Genomic DNA, 18,115 nt, shown 5'->3' on the forward strand with positions numbered 1-18,115 from the left:
CTGTGGTTTTATTATTTTTTAAAGATTTATTTTTTATTTATAACAAGCACTGGGTACAGTAAGAAGCGCAGGAGGGTGAGAGAATTCACCAGAGCCAGAGCAGGGAACAGAACAGGCAGGCTGACGAAGAAATACACTGCTGAGGGGAGCAGCAGGAGGGCAGGTGAGGTCTGTTGCACCATGTGGGACCCTCGCCTGCGGCCGGGGATCAAACTGGCTTGCAGAGGCTGCTGGCAGCTTCGCAGCCCAGTGCTCACCCCGCTGCGCCACCAGGGGAGGCCTTCATGTGGTTTGATTGGCATTTTTCTGACAGCACATGATGATAAACTTGTATCCATATATCTATTGGCCACATGTGTATCTTTTTTAGAAAAGTACCTATTTAGCTCCTCTCCTCTGTTTTGAGGTGTTTCTTGTTTTGGAGTTCTTTGTAGATCTTGGATATTAAATCCTTATTGGATTGATGATGTACAAATAGTTTCTCCAATTTGATATTGTCTTTTCATTTTAAGGATAGCTTCCTTCACTATGTAGCTTTTTAGTCTGATGTGATTCCACTGTTTCCTTTTGCTTTTGAATCCTTGGAGCACAGAAAGAAGACACTATGGGCAGTGAAAATCCTCTGTATGATATTCTCATGATGGACACAGGTCATTACACGTGTCCAACACCCCAAGAATGGACAATACCACAGTAAACCCAAAGGGAAACCAGGACTTTGCAACTATGACGAGCAGGTCCATTACTTGTAACCCACGTGTCAGTCTGGTCTTAACACGTGATTTGGTCATGATGTGTGAAGAGTTTTATAAGTTGAGGAATGAAGTGCAATTTACTTTAGAAAGCATATTTCATGCTCATACAAGGACATTTAAATAACACTCAAGGATATGCATAAGTCATTCCCCTCCACCCCCAACACCCCAATCAGCCAGTATCTGCTCAAAACCTAGCAATTTATCTTTTCTCTTCCAAATATATGTATCTCCATGCTCCTGTCTGGCAATAGTGTTCGTTTTCCCATCAGTAAAGAGTTCAGGTCACAGAGTTGGGGGGAAACATTTGCAAATCACGAATCTGACAAAGGACTGTATCTACAAATAATGCCGAAAACTCAATGATCAGAAAGAAATAACCCAATTTTAATAAGGACAAAAATAGTGTAATAAATGAATGGCACCTCATCTGTAAAAATGTACAAACTTCTATACAAACGGCAACTGTATTCATAGAAAAGTGAAAATATGAACAAACGCACTATCACAGTTAAGAACAGTGACACCATCACGCCTAGGAGAGACTGAAAATGCAAACTCTGCACAATACCAGGTGCTGTCCAGGGTGTGAACAACAGAAGCTTCATTATATTCATTTTTTAATTTTTTTTTATTTATATAAGAGCTGGGGTACAGGCCAAGTCGCGGGAGAGTGAAAGGGTTCACCAGAGTCCTGATTCACCAGATCTGGTGAATCAGGATTCACCAGAGTGGGGAGCAGAACAGACAGACGGACTGAAAGCACTGCTGAGGGAAGCAGCGGGCGAGAGAGGAGATGTCTGCCCTGCCAAGTGGGAGTCTTCCTGGCTGGCCGGGAATCGAACCTGCACTGCGGAGGCTGCGGACAGCTTCACAGCACTACGTTCAACCCACTGCGCCACCGTGGAGGGCCCTCATCACATTCATTTTAAAAGATGCTTTAGGGGCTGAGAGACACATCAGAGCCCTGGGCACTGTTGTTGCCTGGTTGAGAACAAAACAGAACCTGGTAAGAGATGACACCACAGGAGGGACTGATGAGGGTGTGCCGCGACCAGCACAGCAGTGAACGATGAGGCCGTCTCAGGGTTGAGAGACTGCGCAGGGTGGTCAGGGATTCGGTTAAAGAAATGACAAACAGACACACTTCAAGAGTGAAAATCTGAGTGTAATTTTCTTTGAGTTGGTGACCAGTATATATATGTTTTCTAAAAGCATAGGAATGGCGAACATCAGTGAAGAAATCAGCTTGCTTATAGGTTTAGCTTATCTTTGACAGGGCAGTGATTTACATCTGGACCCAGGCGCATTCCTAAGTAGTTAGCTATTAATTTTCTTTTTTGTTTTATATGATTACTTTTTGTTTTAACTACTCACTATTACTATTAATTAACAGGGGTGAATTTTACTTTTCACAATGTAATATTTTTATCATTTAGATTAATACTAACAAGGCTAAGTATACAACAGAGAAATTATTAAGCTAGCAGTTCTATTAATACACAGAGTTTAGTAATGTTTCATTTGAATCAGCCTAGTTATTAGATTTCGTATGTTGTTTTTTAATCGGCAAACCAATGACCTTTTAAACAGAGAAAGAGAAAAGATTTTAGAGAGACAGTTGTATTAGAATAGTTTGTGGGTCTAGAGAAGGTGAGATAAGTTTCCGTGCAGACAGCATTCCTGTAGTGGCTCCTGGTGGTCGTTATCTTTCAACAGGCTTCCGTCTTATCTATGTCTTCAGGCGGTTTTTGCTGTTCTCCTCCTGCGCGCTGGTTGCCCAGCCGGACCTAGGGATTCCTAGAGGTCACTGCAGGAGGAGGTACAGCAGGTATCTCTCGTCTCTCCAATCTGAAATTTCTGCTGTCAGTAAATCTCATCTGGGTACTTCAGTCTCTTCCTCTGCCCATTCTCTAGCTTCTACTCTCCAATCTTTGACTCCTACTCACTGGTATCATCTTGTTCTTTCCTTCATTGCTCTTTCCCTACTTGTCCTTCTCCTTTGTCTTTTAACTCCCCTCTGTGTCCGCTCACTTCACAGGTCGATCTACCGCCTTCAACGTGACATGTACGCCTACCAACTCCGTTCTAAAAAAAAAACAAAGGAGGACCTGCTGCACCTCCCCCTGCAGTGACCCTTAGGGCTAATGGAAGCCACGGTCCCTAGGTCCGGCTGGGCAACCAGCGCGCAGGGGGAGAACAGCAAAATCCCCTGAAGATATACCTGCTGCACCTCCTCCTGCAGTGACCTCTAGGAATCACTTGTAATCAGGGAAATGCAAATCAAAACTACCATGAGAGGGCCTCCCCGGTGTAGCAGCGGTTGAGTGCTGGGTTGAGAAGCTGCCCGCGCTCTTCTGCGGCGCCAGTTCGATCCCCGGCTGCTCCCCGGCCACCAGAGGAGGTCCCACATGGCGCGCAGACCTCTCCTACTGCCCGCTGCTCCCCCTCAGCAGTGTACTTCGGTCCTTCTGTTCTGCTCCTCGCTCTGGCTCTGGTGAATCCTCTCACCCTCCCGCGCTTCTGACTCTACCCAGTGCATGTATAAACGAAACAAACAAACAAACAAACAAACAAATAAAACATGCCTCTATAAAAAAAAATAAAATAAAAAAACTACCATGAGATACCATCTTACACCAGTGAGAATGGCACATATTAAAAAAACTAGCAACAACAAATGCTGGCGAGGTTGTGGATAAAAAGGAACTCTCCTGCACTGTTGGTGGGAGTGCAAACTGGTCCAACCACTATGGAGAGCTGTGTGGAGAGTTCTTGACCTACTAAACATAGAGCTTCCATATGATCCAGCAATTCCACTCCTAGGTATTTACCCAAAGGACACAGAAACATCAATTCCAAAGAGCACCTGCACCCCTAGGTTTATAGCAGCACTGTTTACAATAGCTAAGCTTTGGAAACAACCCAAATGCCCAAAAATAGATGACTGGATCAAGAAGATGTGGTGCATATACACCATGGAATATTACTCAGCATTCAAAAATGATAAACACATGCAATTTGCAGCAACATGGATGGCGCTGGAAGGGATCATGCTCAGCGAAATAAGCGAAAGAAAAAAGAAAATACGGATGGTCTCACTCATAGCAGGAATCTAGAGAACTTAAATAAACCAGGAAAATGAATAAACTATAAGAAAGTGAAAATCAAAATCAACAACTATGAACCAGAGACACTCTATGGGGAATGGGGTGCGGGGAGGGGAGGGATTGGGGTCAAAATAAGGGGGTTGCAATTGCATGGGGAATATTATAATAAAATTTATTTTAAAAATTAAAAAAGTCCAAAAAAAATTCTTAACACAATTTGAATTCTAGTTGATAATTGGAGGCGCTCAGTGTAGACAAATGAAATGTGTAGCCTCCCTAGTGACACAAGGGATTAAGTCTCAGCACTGTGAAGCTATTGGAATCCACTGCAACAAGAGTTCGAACCCCAGCCTTGGATTTAACCCATATATGACGCAGCAGACCTGGCCTGTCTCACCCCCTGCTCACCTCAGCAGTGTATTTTGGTAGATCCACCTGCTCTGCTCCCCACTCTGTCTCTGGTGAAGTCTCTCACCCCCATACCTCTGGCCTGAACCCCAGCTCATGTATGTATAAATAAATAAAATAAATCTAAAAAAAAATTTAAAAAAGAAAGATACTGGCATTTGCAACTAACTTTGAAATGCATCAGAAAAATAAGATGAATAAATAGAGAGATGGATCCATGGACAAAGATAATTGATAAAACAAATATGTCGAATGTTATTATGGGATCTAGGTGTTTGTGCTCTACGATGTTATGTCAATTTTCCTGTGTGCTTGAAAATGTTCATAAAATACCACAGACTGAGTGGTGAATGTGGCCACACTCTGGGGGCAGGTCAAGGCCTCCAGCCTGTCCTTCAAAGCCTTGAAGTGCACCCATTTTTCTGAGTAGCCTGGAAGATGGAGACCACCACTAAGCTGTCCTGGATGCCTGTCAGCCTGGCAGAAATCACAGCTCTGTCTGAGTTTTCAGTGTCTCCTCAGTGACAGCTCCCAACACTCTCAAGCATCTGCTTCTTGGATGTTCTGCAGCAGCTGCTCTCTGGACTTGGCCTGGTCTGACTCTGCCAACACCTACATAGATTGAGATGCATCCTGTTCACATTGTTTAATGTCCTCCTTACCCTGAATTGTGTCTTTCAGGAAAGTTGTCTCCTGTGTCAGGGCTGGGGCACCACAGAGCATGAGGGCATGTTCTGAAGGGCCTTGTGACTTGCTTCCTCTTGGTGCTTCAGCTCTTTGGTGAGCAGCTGCAGCCTCCTCCCTGGGGAGGCTTGTCACTGTCTCCTGGCAGCCTTTCTAGGGCCCTTGAAGGTCGCCCTGCTCTCTGCTCCTTCACATGGAATCTTTCAGCCAGGACCTTGGAGAAGTCCCTGCCCACACCGCCCAGGCCTCTTGCCCAGGCCTTGGGAGCTGGCTGAGTGGCAAGAAGGCCTCAAGGTGGCCCCTCAGATCCACAGCACAGGTATTTGCCCCTGTGGTCCCTCTGGCAGGTTATTGAGAGACACACCAGGATCCAGGGTTTATACAATTATGACCACATGAGAACCAGTCACAGCTGAGCAGTGAATAGACCAGGATGCTTTTTCTTCTTGGATTGATTTTTTTATTGCCCCTGGAGTTATAATTAACCTTGTTCCCTCACTAGCTTAGTTCCTACTGTGCTCATTCCTAATCACCCCCAAGACCACCCTAGGGTCATAATCTCTGTGGACATATCACACACACCAGCTATTCTGCCCACTTCATCCTGGGCACCCTGTCCCACAGCCTCAGTCCTGTCCCCCGGGACCTGGGTCCCGCTCACCTGGGCAGAGCTGAAGGCCCGGATCCCTCACCTCACCCTTGGCCTCTCTCCTGTCCCCACTCCCCTGTGGCTGATATCCTGTGTCCTGTTCTCTCTGTCCATCATCTTTGTCTCTCCTTTGCCCACCAGAGTCCTTTGCCCACTAGAGGAGGGACATGGAAAGAACCCCTGAGACCACGAACAGCTGAAGTGAATGTCTGTAGCCCCAGAGCCTGCCTCATCTGGGCCTGACATGGAGTCTGGGCTGGATTCCCCTGAGGACTGGGCAGGCCTGGCTCCAGGGCCTTCTGGAGGATGGTCTCTTGAGGGCCCCAAGGTCTGTCTCTTGAGGGCCCCAAGGTCTGTCCTTCTCCAGCCTCTTTCTGAAAGTCCCTGGGCAGGTCATGGTGTGGGGCTGCTCATCCTCTGCAGGAGGAACCCGGGTAAGACACTCAGCGTGCACATTTTATCTGTGAATGCTCAGGGATTTTCTTGAACTTTTTTAATTTCTACTCTCCATTCTTTTAGACACTTGTATTATTAACTAGTTGGAATCTTCTGGTGGATAGACTCAGTTTCTTGTAGGTCTTCTCTCTGCTTGTCATTTCCTTTACATTCACATTATTTAGCGGGAGTGAGACTTCAATATTCCAGTTCATCTACTGATTTATACATTTCTATGATCAAATCTCTAATTTTCAAGAACTCTTATTCTAAGCACATGAAATTTCATAATTTTTTCTTTATTTTTTTGTACTAGAAAATACCCAAATTTCCCTGTATATGCATAGGGAATCTACATCTAAATGAGTGTCTGAAATCCCTGTGGGAAACAAGGGTGTGTCTCCTGAGCTGAGTGAGATGGACCCTGGGGCCTCCAGGAGAGAGGAGGGGTCACATGGTAAGGAGAGGGTGGCTCATATGATGAAGACCAGATGTCCTGTAAATATGTTTGCCCTGACATGTAGGTAGTTTTCTCGGGTGCAAAGCTCGTTTCTGGTAATAACCCTGATTTTGGGTAAGACCAGCAGTTTTTCATAGTAGGTAGTCATAAAGTGGTAAACGTTTCTTAAGACCAACCCCTGGTGGACCTCAGATGGAAATAATTCACATGCCAAAGTGGTTTGTCTTGGGGATACATTTCTGAACATCGTGGGGAGGCCTGTCCTTCAGAGCATGATAAATGAGGGGAAGAGCAGATGAGGGTGAGCATGGGGCAGGACCAGGAGGCACATTAGGCTACAGGTCTCCTCAATGTGGTCGAGTCCTGTGGCAGGACTTGGAGGGGGGCTGAGGGAAGAGGGGACAGGCTGGTCTGTGGGGCTCAGAGCACGATGTGTCAGGGGCAGGAGTGACAGCTGTGGGAAGAGAGAAAATCTGATTTCCTTATACTTAATTTGTTTTCAACATTTTTTTTACATCTCTTGATACTATTGATAATAGTGTTAGGCTCCTGCTTCTCTGCTGTCACAATAAACATGCTCCTTCCTCCCTGCGCGTGGCTCAGGTCAAGTTTACACGTGTCTTTGTCACCTTTACTCAGTGATCATCTCTCCTGACAGTGCAAGCTCCATGTCTCCAGGGTCCTAGCTCTGCTCCCCATTGTATCTGCAGGGGAGGCAGTTTGGGGAGGCAGGAGCCAGCCAGGGAGAGGGATGCTGGGAAGTGAAGAGGAGGCAAAGGCAGAGAACACTTGGGAGATGCTCCCTGGTTTCCTGAGGGAAGCATTTCTCAAAGTGTGGTCTGTGGAGCCCTTGAAATCACCCAGAACCTTTCATGGGATCCATGAGATAAAACTATTTTCAAAACAGGGGTCTCTCTGGTGGGGAAAGGGGTTCAGCGCAGCCCTGTGAAGCTGTCCGCAGACCTCTCCTGTCTCGCCTGCTGCTCCCCTTAGCAGTGGAATTCAGTCAGTCTGCCTGTTCTGTTCCCGACTCTGTCTCTGGTTAATACTCTCACACTCCCACACATCTGGCCTGTACCCCGATTCTTACATGCATGAATAAATAAAATCTTTTTAAAAAATTAAAAAAAAAACTATTTTCAAAACATCACTTAGACACCATTTGTCTTTTCACTATTTTGGCATTTGCTGAGGTAAAATTTAGCAAGAGTGGAGCTTATAGTACCACTGCAGAAGTAGTGATTCTTTTTTTTTTTTTTTTAAGATTTATTTATTTATTTATACAAGCACTGGGTACAGTCAGAAGCGCGGGAGGGTGAGAGAATTCACCAGAGCCAGAGCGGGGAGCAGAGCAGGCCGAAGGACCGAAGTACACTGCTGAGGGGAGCAGCGGGCGGCAGGAGAGGTCTGCGCGCCATGTGGGACCCTCGCTGGTGCCCGGGGAAGAAGCAGTAATTCTTCACCAGCACTTACCTGAAGAAACAAAAATTAAAGCCCATTTCACTTGAAATTGTCCTGGAAAAAGCATTAAAAGTTATCTTCATTATTGTGTCATCCTCAACTCCACATTTTAAAATATCTGGTGTGCTGACCTGGAAGGACACACAGAGCACTTCTGCCGCGTCACCAAGCACCGTGTCTTGAGGAAAATATTTGTATGAGATGAATTAGACTCTTTTTATTTGTGGGCAATACCAATCTTATCTGAAAGGATGAATGGCAAAAATTAAGGTTATTTAAATTTGGTTAATTAGCAGGCACTTTCCTCAAAATGAATGTCTGCTTGTTGAAGAAAATCAACAATTGACAAATGACAGTAATTTTGCCTGATAAAATGTAAGCTCTCAGTGAAAACCAGGATTATGAAACAGTGAGTGCCATCACTACTTGACAACTTACAGTACAAATTTTTCTTTTGTGTTTGTGATTAAAACATAAAACTTTTTTTATCACTTGATACCAGTGCAATTAACACTAAAGATCTACGTAACTTAGTGAAACAATGTATCACCTTAAAAAAATCATACATTAGCACAAGTTCCAACCACTATGTAAGAGAGGCCTATGGAAATGTAACAGAATAGGAAATATTCCCTGATATTATTTCAGGTTTCACTTTGCAAATAATCTTCGAGCTACTACTACCTATATAGTTTTAATTTAGTGTCTATATTCACAATTATTTGGCCTCCCCAGTGGTGCAGCGGGTTGAGCTCAGCGCTGTGAAGCTGTCCGCAGCCTCTGCAGCGCAGGTTTGATTCCTGGCCAGACAGGGAGATACCCACATGGAGAGGCAGACCTCTCCTGTCTCACCCGCGGCTCCCCTCAGCAGTGTTTTTGGTCCGTCTGCCTGTTTTGCACCCTGCTCCGTCTCTAGTGAATTTTGTCACCCTCCGGCACCTCTGACCTGTACCTCAGTTCTTGTATAAATAAAAAAAAAAATCTTTTTTAAAAAATAAAATTAATAAAAATAGTCACAATTATCTAAAATACTAGCACTTAGTTCATTCCTCCAGGCTACTGCCTCTCCCAGCCCAAATCCACTCCTCCCGAAGGTGGGGAAGGGAATGTGGAGCCTCCCCTGTCTGTGGATGTCACACTGTCGCAGCATCATGTCTCCCTCTCACAGGCTCTGTGGGGTGGTGCAGCCTTGATGACCCCACACTCACCCCCATTCTCTCTCCCCATTTCCTGGGGGTGTCCAGGGAAGACAATCAGCATCATCCTGCTCCAGTGACAAAGTCTCCAAGGACCCTCCTGGACTCCTTCTCCCCAGGCCCCTGGATGGGGTGTGATGCCCCTCACCCTCCTGCTGCTGCTCTGGGGGCCCCTGGCCCTGATGGAGACCCGGGCGGGTGAGTGCGTGTCCAGCTGGACACTGTTGCTCCAGGAGGGAGGAGCAAGGAGCCCACTGCGGGTGCAGGACCCCAGGAAAGGCTCATCTGCTGCCAACCTCTGTACTCCTTCAGGCCCCTTGTGTTCTGGCCCCTTCTGTCCCTCCCGCCTCCCCTGCGTGCGCTGGTCCCCTGAGTCTGGGCCCTTCTTGACCCACCGCCCCTTTTCACTCTCACGGCCCCGCCCCTTTCTCCCCTCCAGGCCCATCTCCCTGGGCCCTGGATCCACGCTGAGAGGAGGGTCAGCCCGGGTGTCTCCCTCCCTCCCCTAGGGTCCCACTCCCTGAGGCTTTTCCACACCGTGATGTCCCGGCCCGGCCTCGGGGAGCCCCGCTACATCGCCGTGGGCTACGTGGACGACACGCAGTTCAGGCGGTTCGACAGCGACTCTCCGGGCCAGAGTGCGGAGCCGCGGGCGCCCTGGGCGGGGCAGGTGGGGCAGGAGGACCTGGACGAGGAGACTCAGAACCAAAGGGACAACGCGCAGTGGTTCAAAGCGCTCCTGAGGGACCTGCGCGGCCGCTACAACCAGAGCGAGGACGGTGAGCTTCGCGGAGCGGGGCCAGGGTCAGGTCACCCCCCATTCCCACCCTAAGGCCGGGGTTTCCTGAGTCTCAGGGTCCACTGGCCCCTCGAGGCTGGTGGATCTGCCAGGACCCTCCCCCGGGCAGAGAACGCGGGACATTCCTGTCTGCATTTCATTTTCAGTTTAGGTTTATTCAGGGTGAGAGGGTGGGGTGACCTCGGGGCTGACCACAGGGGTGGGTTTCAGGGTCTCACACCCTCCAGAGGATGTTTGGCTGTGAAGTGAGCCCAGACCTGAGACTCCTCGGCGGGTATGACCAGTTCGCTTACGACGGCGCGGATTTCATCTCCCTGAGCGAGGACCTGCGCTCCTGGACCCCGCGGACTCGGGGGCTCAGATCACCCAGCGCGCGTGGGAGGCGGCGGGCAGGGCCGAGCGCGTCAGGCACAGTGTGCAGAGCAGGTGCTTCCCGTGGCTCCGCAGACTCCTGGAGACGGGAAAGGAGGTGCTGCAGCGCACAGGTAAGAGGGGCCAAGAGGCCTCGGACCTCCCCTCTTCTGGCCCCCACAGGGAAAATGGAATAATGGGCAGAACAGCAGCTGCTTTCTGGGCAGAGAGGGAGAGTCCCCCTGGGTTGCATGTTCTGTGCTAGAGAGAGACTCGCCCAGAAGACACCACTTTTCTGGACAGTCAAGGAATCCAGTCTCTCCCCAGGGAGGGGAGGCCATCCTGAAATAACTCTTCCCAGGATCTTTTGACCCGGCATCCTGGGAACCATGAGTTTCTCTTTCAAGGGCTTGTTTTTGGTCTGAGAACATTTCTGCATCTGCCTTTCTGTGTCATTCACCCTCCACCCAGGTCAGGAGCAAAAGTCTGTGTTCTCCGCAGTGACCTGCATCCTCCTACCCTGGGCTCTCACCTGATTATCCCAGATTCTCTAGACCAGGCTGGTTGCTAGGCTTTGTGCTTTCTCCCTCCAAACCAATTGTCATGTCCATTCTGAGGATGGTCAGTGAGGCTGCTTCAGTGTCCAGGAAGGAAAAACTCAAAGTGTGAATTTTTGACCCTTCTCCTCAGATCCCCCAAAGACACATGTGACCCTCCACCTCACCTCTGACCATAAGGTCACCCTGAGGTGCTGGGCCCTGGACTTCTACCCTGCGGAGATCACCCTGACCTGGCAGCGAGATGGGGAGGAGCTGACCCAGGACACGGAGCTGGTGGACACCAGGCCTGGGGGGGATGGAACCTTCCAGAAATGGGCGGCTGTGAAGGTGCCTTCTGGAGAGGAACAGAGCTACACATGCCATGTACAACATGAGGGGCTGCTGGAGCCCCGAGTCCTGAGATGGGGTAAGGAGGGAACTTGGGAACAGAGCTTCTCAGGCACATCTAGTGCCCTTCTGGAGGCTTTTAGAGGGACAGGATAAGGCCTGGGGCTCAGGGTCTCCCCTTCTCTTCCCTTCCAGCGCCCCCTCAGTCCTCCATCCCCACCGTGGGCATCATTGCTGGCCTGGTTCTCCTTGGAGCTCTGCTCACTGGAGCTGCCGTGGCTGCAGCTGTGATGTGGAGGAAGAAGCGCTCAGGTAGGGAAGGGAGTGGGGGATCTGTCCACTGGGGGCTTTCATGTCCCAGGGAGAACTTGGTTAGTTGGGAGTATAGTCCACACACGTGTGTGGCCTAGTCTGGAGCTGATTGCTAATACTCTCTTTTGTAAAGCACTTATGAAATGAATCACCAATTTTCTTATAACTGTGGTGATGGGGATCTGTTTCCTTGTAAATGTAATAAGGGAAGGACCCCATTCTGGAAAAACTCCAATTCCCTTTCATATCCACTCTTTATATATCTCAGTCTTAATCTGGGTCTTCAGTCACTGTTCTAGAAACTTCCCTGTTACTCAGACTTGGGGATTCCTTTAGGACTTCATGGCCTGACTCTTCCCTTGTCTCACATGATTCTTCTTCCCACAGGGGGACAAGCAATCAGCTTTACTCAGGGTGCAGGTAAGTGTGGATCAGTGGTTGGATCCCTGAGCCCCTGAGGACAGTGTAGAGGGAACTTGAGGGAGAGTCACCCTCATCAGTTCCTATGAGGGTCTCATCTCTGGGCTTGACCAGCTTTTCTTTAGTGATTTCTCAGGCAGCAACAGTCCCCAGGACTCTGGGATGTCTCTCACCCCCTGGGACACACCAGAGGATGGGGTCAGGTTGTGGGGAGCTGTGAGTGGGACAGTCTTAGGATGCAGTGGACTATTAAGAATGTTATCACTTGATGTAACTCACCCAAATTTCTTCAGTGTTATTTTCCATCACAGAATGAGAGCTCTGCCTTGTGTGGGACTGAACATTACAGGATTTCTCTCCCCTCATTTTGTAACTTCAGGATCCTCTGGTTTATTTAATTTTATTTGTTTTCTAGCTGTCAGTATTGATATAAATTGGTTTTCTTACATCATTGTTAATTTTTGCATAATATTTGATTCCTCTCTCAGGTGTAGTCCTTATGTAACAGGGTGGTGCCCAGGAAAAGGGGAAGTTCCAGGTTCCCTACCCCAGCAAAGGAGGGTGGAGCTAAAGAGAAGAAAAAAAAAGCTGGAGAGGAGACTGAGGAAGGAAGGAAGCAGGATGGAGCCAGAAGGAGACCTGGAGGAGACACATGGATCAGAGAGACATGTGAAGAAACTGCGTTTGCCTTTTGGTCGTGGACTGGGTGACACAGATGTGGGTGAGACCCGTGGGGAGGTGAGAATGACAGCTTTTTTTAAATTTTTATTTTATTTTTTTTATATCATCGATCATTTTTAAACACTATTTGTTTCCCCCCACCCCCAGGTTTAGTCCCCATAGAGTTTCCTTCCCCAATGCACCCAGGCACCAACACCTCAGTCCCCTGTGCTCCTCCCTTTTTCCCTCCCTCTAATCCCTCTCCCTCCTCCTCCCCTGCAGGATCTCTGATTTATAATTGTCTGTTTTTCCTTTGCTGTGTTTTTTAATGTTATTTTTTTAACACTGATGTATTATTTGGTTCCCCTATATTCCTGCTATAAATGAAACCATCCGATATTTTTCTTTTTCCTTCTGGCTTATTTCATGGAGCATAATTCCTTCGAGCTCCATGCATGTTGCTGCGACTGGCATGAGTTTATCTTTTTTGATTGCTGAATCATATTCCATTGTGTACATATACCACATCTTCTTCATTCAGTCATCTACTTTTGAGCATTTGGGTGGTTTCCAGGTTTACCTATTGTAAATAGTGCTACAATAAACAGGGGTACAAGTGTTCTTTTGAATCAATGTTCTTGTGTCCTTTGGGTAGATCCCGAGGAGTGGAATTGCCGGGTTGTATGGTGGCTCCATTTTTAGTAGACTGAGGAAACTCCAGACAGCTCTCCATAGTGGATGGATCAGTTTGCACTCCCACCAGCAATGTAGGAGAGTTCCTTTTTCACCACATCCTCGCCAACATTTGTTGTTGCTTGTTTTTTTAATAATGTGCCATTCTTACTGGTGTAAGGTGGTATCTCAATGTGGTTTTGATTTGCATTTCCCTGATAATAAGGGATGTTGAACATTTTTTCATATGCCTGCTGGCCATTTGCATTTCCTCATTGAAGAAATGTCCTTTAAGTTCTTCTTCCCATTTCTTCCCCCCCCCCAAAGATTCATTTATTTATGCATACAAGAGCTGGGGTACAGGCCAGAGGCATGGGGGGTGAGAGAGTGGGGAACAGAACAGGCAGACTCACTGAAGTACATTACTGAGGGGATCAGCAGGCAAGTGAGGCGACGTCTGCTCCTCCATGGGGGTTGCTCACTGGCTGGCTGGGAATTGAACTCGTGCTTTAATGGCTGTGGATTGCTTCAAAGTTGCGCCTTAACCCTTGCGCCACCAGGGAGGCCTTCTGCCCATTTCTTGACTGGATTATTTAGTTTCTTTTAGTTGAGTCATGTGAGTTCTTTGTATATCTTTGTGATCAGTCCCTTATCAGTTGTATGGAGTGAAAAATTTTTTTCTAATCAGTGGGGTGTCTCTTTGTTTTAGTTAATGTCTCTTTTGATGTACAGAAGCTTTTTTCAGTTTGATGTAATCCCAGGTGTTTATCTTTGCCTTCACTATCACTACTTTGGGTGATGAGTCTTTAAAGATGTTTCTGAGATGTATGCCTTATCGTGTTTTACCTATATTTTCTTCTATATATTTTATGGTTTTTGGTCTTATATTCAGTTCTTTTATCCATTTTGAGTTGATTTTTATACATGGTGAGAGGTAGTCGTCTAGTTTCATTTTTTTGCATGTAGTGGTCCAGTTTTCCCAGCACCATTTATTGAACAAACTGTCCATGTTCCATTGCATGTTCTTTGCTCCTTTGTCAAAGATTAATTGTCCATATAAGTGTGGCTTTATTGCTAGGCTCTCTATTTGGTTCCATTGGTCTATGTGTCTGTTTTCATTCCAGTACCAAACTGTTTTTATTATTATGGCTTTATAATATAGCTTGAAGTTTGGAAGTGTGATACCTCCATTCTCTGTTGTTTTCATCAGTAGGTCTTTGGCTATTCATGGTTTTTTTGTGGTTCCATATGAATTTCATCAGTATTTGTTCTATTTCATTGAGATTTTTATTGGAATAGCGTTGAATCTGTATATTGCTTTTGGGAGGATGGCCATTTTAATAATTATGGCCATTTTGTTAATTCTTCTGATCCATGAGCAGGAGATGTCTTTCCATTTCTTTGTGTCTTCTTCTATTTCTTTTAACAGTGTTTTATAATTTTCTTTGTATAGGTCCTTCACCTCTTTTGTTAGGTTTATTCCCAAGTATTTGATTTTTTTTTGTTTCAGTTATCAAAAGGATGTTTTTCTTGATTTCTTCTTCAGATGATTGTTTATGTATAGGAAGAGTACTGATTTTTGTGTGTTGATTTTGTATCTTGTGAATTTACTAAACTGGGGCAAAATCGGGGAGACAAGAGCACAGGGGACTATGGTGATGGTTCATGGGTGAACTGGTGGTGGGACATTACAGGGAATATACCTGAAAGGAGAAAGCATATAAGCATACATTGCACAAAATGAACAGTATATTATATATATAATATATGTTTTATATATATATATATATATATATATAAACAGCATTGAGATTTCTTAGAAAATTAAAAGTGTATCTGTCATAGGGACCAGCAGTCCCACTCCTAGGTATCTACCCACAGAACACAAATACACTACCATGAAGCACATTTTGCACATCCATGATCATTGCAGCACTACTTACAATATCCAAGCTATGTAGACAACCAAAATGCCTGAAAACAAATGAGAAATCAAGAAGTGGTGCATAGGTAATAGAATATTACTTATCAGAAAAACAAACTCATGCCATCCGGTGCAACATGGATGGAGCTAACTGAAATAAGTCCAAAGGACTAAGACAAATATGTCTAATACATGGTATAGAGAAGTCTAACAAAGGGCTATATTAAGGCAAACTTAAAAACTAACCCTCGAACCCTACCAGGATGCACTTATTGCTGACTAGGCTACAGATCAGCCCAGGCTTCCTGGCCTGGTAGTGCTGGATGGTGGACTGACCCTCTCTGGTTTGGTATCAAACTCATTTGATGTCAAATCCAGAAGTGGAAATACTGAATCATATTGCAATTCTATTTTTTTTTTTTTGAGAACCCGCCATATTTTCCAAAATGGTTGCAGGCTGCACCAATTACATCCAGCCAATAGTGCCCAATGGTCCTTTATTCCCTGATCCTCACAAAAATTTGTTTCTTGACTTTTGATAATAGACGTTCTTATTGGTGTGAGTGGAAATCTAATTGATTTTTTTCAAATGCTGAACCACCCTTGTGTTGCTGATATAAATCCTGCTCAATCAAATGTACATTTGAATTCGGTTTGCTAACGTCTTATTGAGGATGTTTGCATCTATATTCATCAGGGATTGATCTGTAGTTTTCTTTGTTGTGTGATATTCTTCTCTGCATTTGGTATCAAGAGAATGTTGACCTCATGAAATGTGTTTGGCAGCATTCCGTGTTTCTCTATTTTCTTTGAAGAGTTAAGAAGTCAGGTATTAGTTCATCTTTAAAGATTTTGTAGAAGTCATTGAAAATGTCTGGTCCTGGACTTTGTTGTTTGGGAAACTTTTGATTCATGTTTCAGTACCTTTGCTTGTAGTTGCTTTGTTCTGAATCTTCCTGACTCAGTCTCAGAAGGTTGGATACTTCTAAGAATTTCTCAGTTTCTTCTAGGTATTTGAGGTTATTCAATTTATTGACATATAGATATTTAGCACTGTCTTACAATCCTCTGATCCTCTGTATTCATAAAGTGTCTGTGGTAACTTCTCCACTTTTGTTTCTTATTCTATTTATTAGTGCCCCCCTGCAATTTTTTTCCTCCTTGAAAGTGTAGCAAAAGATTTGTCTGTTTTACTTTTTTCCCCCCAAGAACGAGCCTTTGGTTTCCTTGATTTTTTTGGTTTATCTTCAATTTCTGTTTCATTTCTTTTCTTTAAAAAAGATTTATTTATTTATTTATACATACAAAAACTGGGGTACAGGTAAGAGGTGTGGGTGTTGAGAGGATTCGCCAGAGACAGAGTGGGGAACAGAACAGGCCGATTGACTGAAATACACTAGTGAGGGGAGCAGTGGGTGAGTCAGGAGAGGTCTGCTGCGCCATGTGGGTAGCTCCCTGGCCGGGGATTGAACTCATGCTGCAGTGGGTGCAGCAAGCTTGATAGGTTGCATCTTAACTCCTTGCACCACCAGGGAGGCCCTATTTCATTTATCTCTGCTTTAATTCTATTTCCATCTACTGTCTTTTGGTTTCATTTGTTCTTTCTAGCTGTTTTAGGTGTAAGGTTAGATTCTTTACTTGAGCTCTGTCCTGACACTAGGTGTGACCTGTATTGCTCTATATTTCCCCTCTTAGTGCTGCTTGTGTTGTGCCCACTGATAGGTTGTCATTTGTCTCAAGATATTTTTAAATTTCTTGGTTGCTTTCCTCCTTAACTCAATAGCCATTTGGTAGTGTGTTGTTCAGTCTCCACGTATTATTTTTTACCCCGTTTTTTTTGTATGGTTGATTTGAGTTTGATAACATTGTGATCAGAGGGATACTTTTATGATTTCAGTCATCATTCATTTATGACATTTGTTGTGTGACCCAAAAAGTGGTGTATTCTGGAGATTATTCCGTGTGCACCTGACAAGAATATGTATTCAGCATTTTTGGTGTGTAGTGCCTTATGAATACATCTATTCAGCCCACATGATCTAATTCCTCACTTAAAGCTATAGTTTCCCTGAGTTATGTCAGGTGGTGTGTCCTTCATGAAAGTGGGGTGTTGAATTTCTTTACCACTGTTGTGTTGCTGCCAATATCTGTTTTCAGGTTGTTAATAGTTGCCAATATATTTTTGTTTTTTTTTTTTTTTTTCATGATAAATATTTTATTTTTAATTTTTTTTTTTAAATTTTATTTTTATATTCCCCCATACAATTGCAAACGCCCCATTCTGACCCCAATCCTTCCCCTCCCGCCCCCCACCCCCAAAAAGTGTCTCTGGTTCATAGTTTTTTGTTGATTTTGATTTTCACTTTCTTATATTCATTTTCCTGGTCCCTTATTTAAGTTTTCTAGATTCCTGCTATGAGTGAGACCATCCGGTATTTTTCTTTTTCTTTTTGGCTTATTTCGCTGAGCATGATCCCTTCCAGTGCCATCCATGTTGCTGCAAATTGCATGTGTTTATCTTTTTTGAATGCTGAGTAATATTCCATGGTATATATGTACCACATCTTCTTGATCCAGTCATCTATTTTTGGGCATTTGGGTTGTTTCCAAAGCTTAGCTATTGTAAACAGTGCTGCTATAAACATAGGAGTGCAGGTGCTCTTTGGAATTGATGTTTCTGTGTCCTTTGGGTAAATACCTAGGAGTGGAATTGCTGGATCATATGGAAGCTCTATGTTTAGTAGGTCCAGAAATCTCCACACAGCTCTCCATAGTGGTTGGACCAGTTTGCACTCCCACCAACAGTGCACAAGAGTTCCTTTTTCTCCACATCCTCGCCAACATTTGTTGTTGCTAGTTTTTTTAATATGTGCCATTCTCACTGGTGTGAGATGGTATCTCATGGTAGTTTTGATTTGCATTTCCCTGATTA

General features: G+C 45.2%; 1 protein-coding gene across 1 annotated transcript in view; it reads left to right on the plus strand.

Moving 5' to 3' along the window:
* The window catches only part of LOC119253163 (class I histocompatibility antigen, Gogo-C*0101/C*0102 alpha chain-like), a 20,954-nt gene extending 9,603 nt beyond the window's left edge, over positions 1-11,351 (plus strand). The window contains 4 exon segments of the mRNA XM_054698090.1: positions 9,668-9,937; positions 10,168-10,296; positions 10,299-10,442; positions 10,999-11,351. Coding sequence (XP_054554065.1) covers positions 9,668-9,937; positions 10,168-10,296; positions 10,299-10,442; positions 10,999-11,351 — 896 coding nt within the window.
* The last annotated feature ends 6,764 nt before the right edge of the window (positions 11,352-18,115 follow it).

The sequence above is a fragment of the Talpa occidentalis genome, unplaced genomic scaffold, assembly GCF_014898055.3.
Source record: "Talpa occidentalis isolate TD23 unplaced genomic scaffold, MPIMG_talOcc4v2.1 talOcc4.2, whole genome shotgun sequence".
In the NCBI taxonomy this organism is placed as follows: Eukaryota; Metazoa; Chordata; class Mammalia; order Eulipotyphla; family Talpidae; genus Talpa; species Talpa occidentalis.